The sequence below is a fragment of the Echinops telfairi genome, unplaced genomic scaffold (genome assembly GCF_000313985.2).
Source record: "Echinops telfairi isolate 266 unplaced genomic scaffold, ASM31398v2 ScPeMD7_7475;HRSCAF=8513, whole genome shotgun sequence".
NCBI classification, from domain to species: domain Eukaryota; kingdom Metazoa; phylum Chordata; class Mammalia; order Afrosoricida; family Tenrecidae; genus Echinops; species Echinops telfairi.
The window spans coordinates 4,267,103-4,270,239 of NW_022111379.1; the positions used below are offsets into that span (position 1 = coordinate 4,267,103).

General features: G+C 46.8%; 1 protein-coding gene across 2 annotated transcripts in view; it reads right to left on the reverse strand.

Annotated features, from left to right (window-relative positions):
- The window catches only part of DHRS7C (dehydrogenase/reductase 7C), an 18,881-nt gene extending 17,293 nt beyond the window's left edge, over positions 1-1,588 (reverse strand). For both annotated transcript variants that reach the window (XM_004712008.4, XM_045285655.1), the window contains exons 1-2: positions 1,459-1,588; positions 1,110-1,269 (exon numbers count right to left, since the gene is read on the reverse strand). In XM_004712008.4, coding sequence (XP_004712065.1) covers positions 1,110-1,263 — 154 coding nt within the window. In that variant the 5' untranslated portion in view covers positions 1,264-1,269; positions 1,459-1,588. The remainder of the gene's footprint in view (positions 1-1,109; positions 1,270-1,458) is intronic.
- Positions 1,589-3,137: the final 1,549 nt, after the last annotated feature.

Sequence of the window (3,137 nt, forward strand, 5' to 3'; positions counted from 1 at the left end):
CAAAATATCACCCACTTAAGACTATTTACTACCCCCATCCGGCAGACTTACCTTGGCCAGGTCATTAGGAAAAGGACATTACAGCTGGCAAAGAATGGGGAGACCCATAATGGGATGGGTTGAGATAATATCCTTAGCAATGAACTCAAACATACCAATAATTGTGAAGATGGGACAGGACCAGGCAACATTTTGCTTTAGTATACATAAGGTCCCCATACATGGAGCCAACACCGTGACAATTACTAGCTAGCTAACTAACTACTTCACTTCAGCTGTATCTCAAGTGCTGTCAGTGGAAGGGCCTTTGAGATGAACCGATTCAGGTGTTGCAAACACAAATGCCCTCACAGCCGGGAGGTCATATGGTGGGAGTGTAGTACAGTGCAGCCACATGTGACACAGTAGGGAATGGTACGGGGCATGGCATGCTGGAGTGTACATATTCTACCTAAAATTATTCACCCTCATCATTACTAACACCGAACGAATGGTGCCTATGACAGACAGTAGGCGCTCAAGACCAAACTCACCCCCATCGAGTCAATTCCAACTCACAGTGACCCTGTAGCATGGGGTTAGAACTGCTCCTGTGCGTTTCTGAGACTAGAACTCCGGATGAGAGTTGAAAGCCCTGTCTTTCTCTTGCAGAGAAGCTGATGGTTTTAAACTGCTGACCTTGCAGTTAGCAGCCCAATGTAATTCATTTGCTTTTGGCAACAGCAGTCTGCGTTAGAGGCCACTATTATCCTTGCATTACGGATGGGAAAACCAAGATAGAGACGTGACATGCCCAAATCACCCAGTTAGTGAATGCTAGACCGAGTACTTAAGCCCAGCTCCCCTGTCTAAGCCCTAACGGTGATGCTGCCCCAGATAAGGGTTCTGCATGTCTAAATGTCTGCAAATCCCACGGAGGCGAAGAGTTCACGTCTGCAGGCCAATTTCGACCTCTATCCTGTGGGTTGGCAATCCCAGTCATTTCGTGCATCAGGCTAGGCAGAGGCCAGCTCCCAAAGAAAAAGGTACTTGAGCCCCTGTCCACCGGGCTTGCCCCAAACATCACCTCCCCACCCCCGTCTGTTCCCCAAGGGCAGGTACCAGCTTACCCTTGCCCAGTCCTGAGATGGCATCGGTGATGACCACCACTTTGTTCTGCACGGCCGACTTGGACCACAGCCGGGACACCTCTTGGTAGATGAAGAGGAGGCCGCTGACCCCCAGGAGCAGGAGGGGCAGCATCAGCACTGCCATGACTCCCATCTTGCGCTGGGGAAGAAAGGAGAAGAAGACGTGGCAAGGCTGGAAGATGCAGATGTCCACACCTGGGACGAGTGAGGCCCAGGCCGCGAGGGCTCGTTCACTCTGCTCCTTCCGTGCAAGCTTTCAGAGGGTGGAGTCCTAGTGGAACAGCTTGGGCTAATCTCCAACTTGTCCAATGCATAGGAAATTACTCACAGTATCTCCAGAGAAGCAGCACTGAATCCAGGGGGCCAGCCCTCCCCCAAGGTTAGGTGTCCATGTAATTAAAACAGGTCTGTATGTTTGGAAGGAAATCCATGTGTTAAGGCCACTCGCTTGGGCCCTAAGTGACTATTTATAACCCTCAGTTGCTCTAAAGGGCTTTGCAGGGTAAATATAGAGCCTTGTCCGACACGCAGGAACACATGCTGGCCAGCTCTGGTTACCGTGGGCTTGCCAGGACTTTGAAAGCTCCCAGGACTTGCCCGGTGATTAGCAGTTTTCTCCATATTCGGGGTTGAGACGTGGGAATCGGGGCCCAGGCTTGTCAGCACAAACATCTCAGCCCCCCTCGCTTCCTGTCACACGCAGGCCAGGTGGCTTCCAGGTAGCTCAGACAAGTCACCTCCCTAGTGGACTATGAGAGCATCGAAAAGCTGCTCTGTAGACTTGGGTATAGAATAGAGTGAACACATTGCTATGTGACGTGGAAAACCGAAAAGAGTGTTTTTTGTTCATTAGTCTTTATTAGCCAAATATTTCACCTCTCAGAGCCTTAGTTGGCATCCGTGGGGTGGCCGGAGTGGCTATAGTACTTAACTGTGAACTGAAAGGTGGGTGGTTCAAACCCACCTAGAGATGCCTCCGAACAAAACCTGGCAATGTGGTTCTGAAAGGCACAGGCAAGGAAACGCTGTGGCGAGCAGTTCTACTTTGCAACACACGGGGTCACCCCTGTGAGTTGGGTTTGGACCTCTGGTTTGGGCCCTTCTCTCTCTCCTCATTTCGAGTTTCTTTCTTTTTATATATATATATATCTATATCTATATCTCATTTTATTGGAGGCTCGTACAACTCTTATCACAATCCATTCATCCATCCATTGTGTCAAGCACATTTTTACATTTGTTGCCACCATAATTTTCAAAACATTCTCTTTCTACTTGAGCCCTTGGCATCAGCTCCTCATTTTCCCCCTCCCTTCCCCACTCTCCCTCCCTCCTGAACCCTTGATAATTTATAAATTATTATTATTTTGTCATGGCTTACACTGTCTGATGTCTCCATTTTGAGTTTCTTGGTGACTATCTAGTTCTTCTTTTGTTATGGGTCTGTTCAAGGTCTTTTTTTTTCTGTCCAAGTCCTTAAGTCCATGTGCATTAATTTGGAGAGAGTGATTTTCCAGGTATTTGTCCATGTCCTCCAAGTTACTGAATTTGTTGGGATACAGTATTTTGTAGCACTCAATTATTAATCCTTTTATTTCATTAAGTCAATTGTGATCTTCCCTGTTTCATCTCTAATTCTAGATATTGATGTCGGCTCCTTCTTTTCCTTTGTTAAGTTTACTAGCAGTTTGTCGATTTTGTTGATCTCTCAAAGAACCAACTTTGTGCTTTGTTGATTTTTCCTCACTTCTCTTCTGTTTTCCAGTTCATTTATTTCCGCTCAAATTTTGATGATTTCTTTTGCTATTGGAAGGATTATGCTGTTGACTCTGTTCTAACTGCTGGAGGTGCTGTGTTAAGGTGCTGACCCAAATTCTCTCCTCTTGTTCCATGTGTGCATTTTTTGCAATAAAGTGACTTCTGATAGCTGCCTTTGCTGTGTTCCATAGGTTTGGGTATGTTGTGTTGTCATTCTCATTGGTTTCTAGGAACTTCCTAATTTCCTCT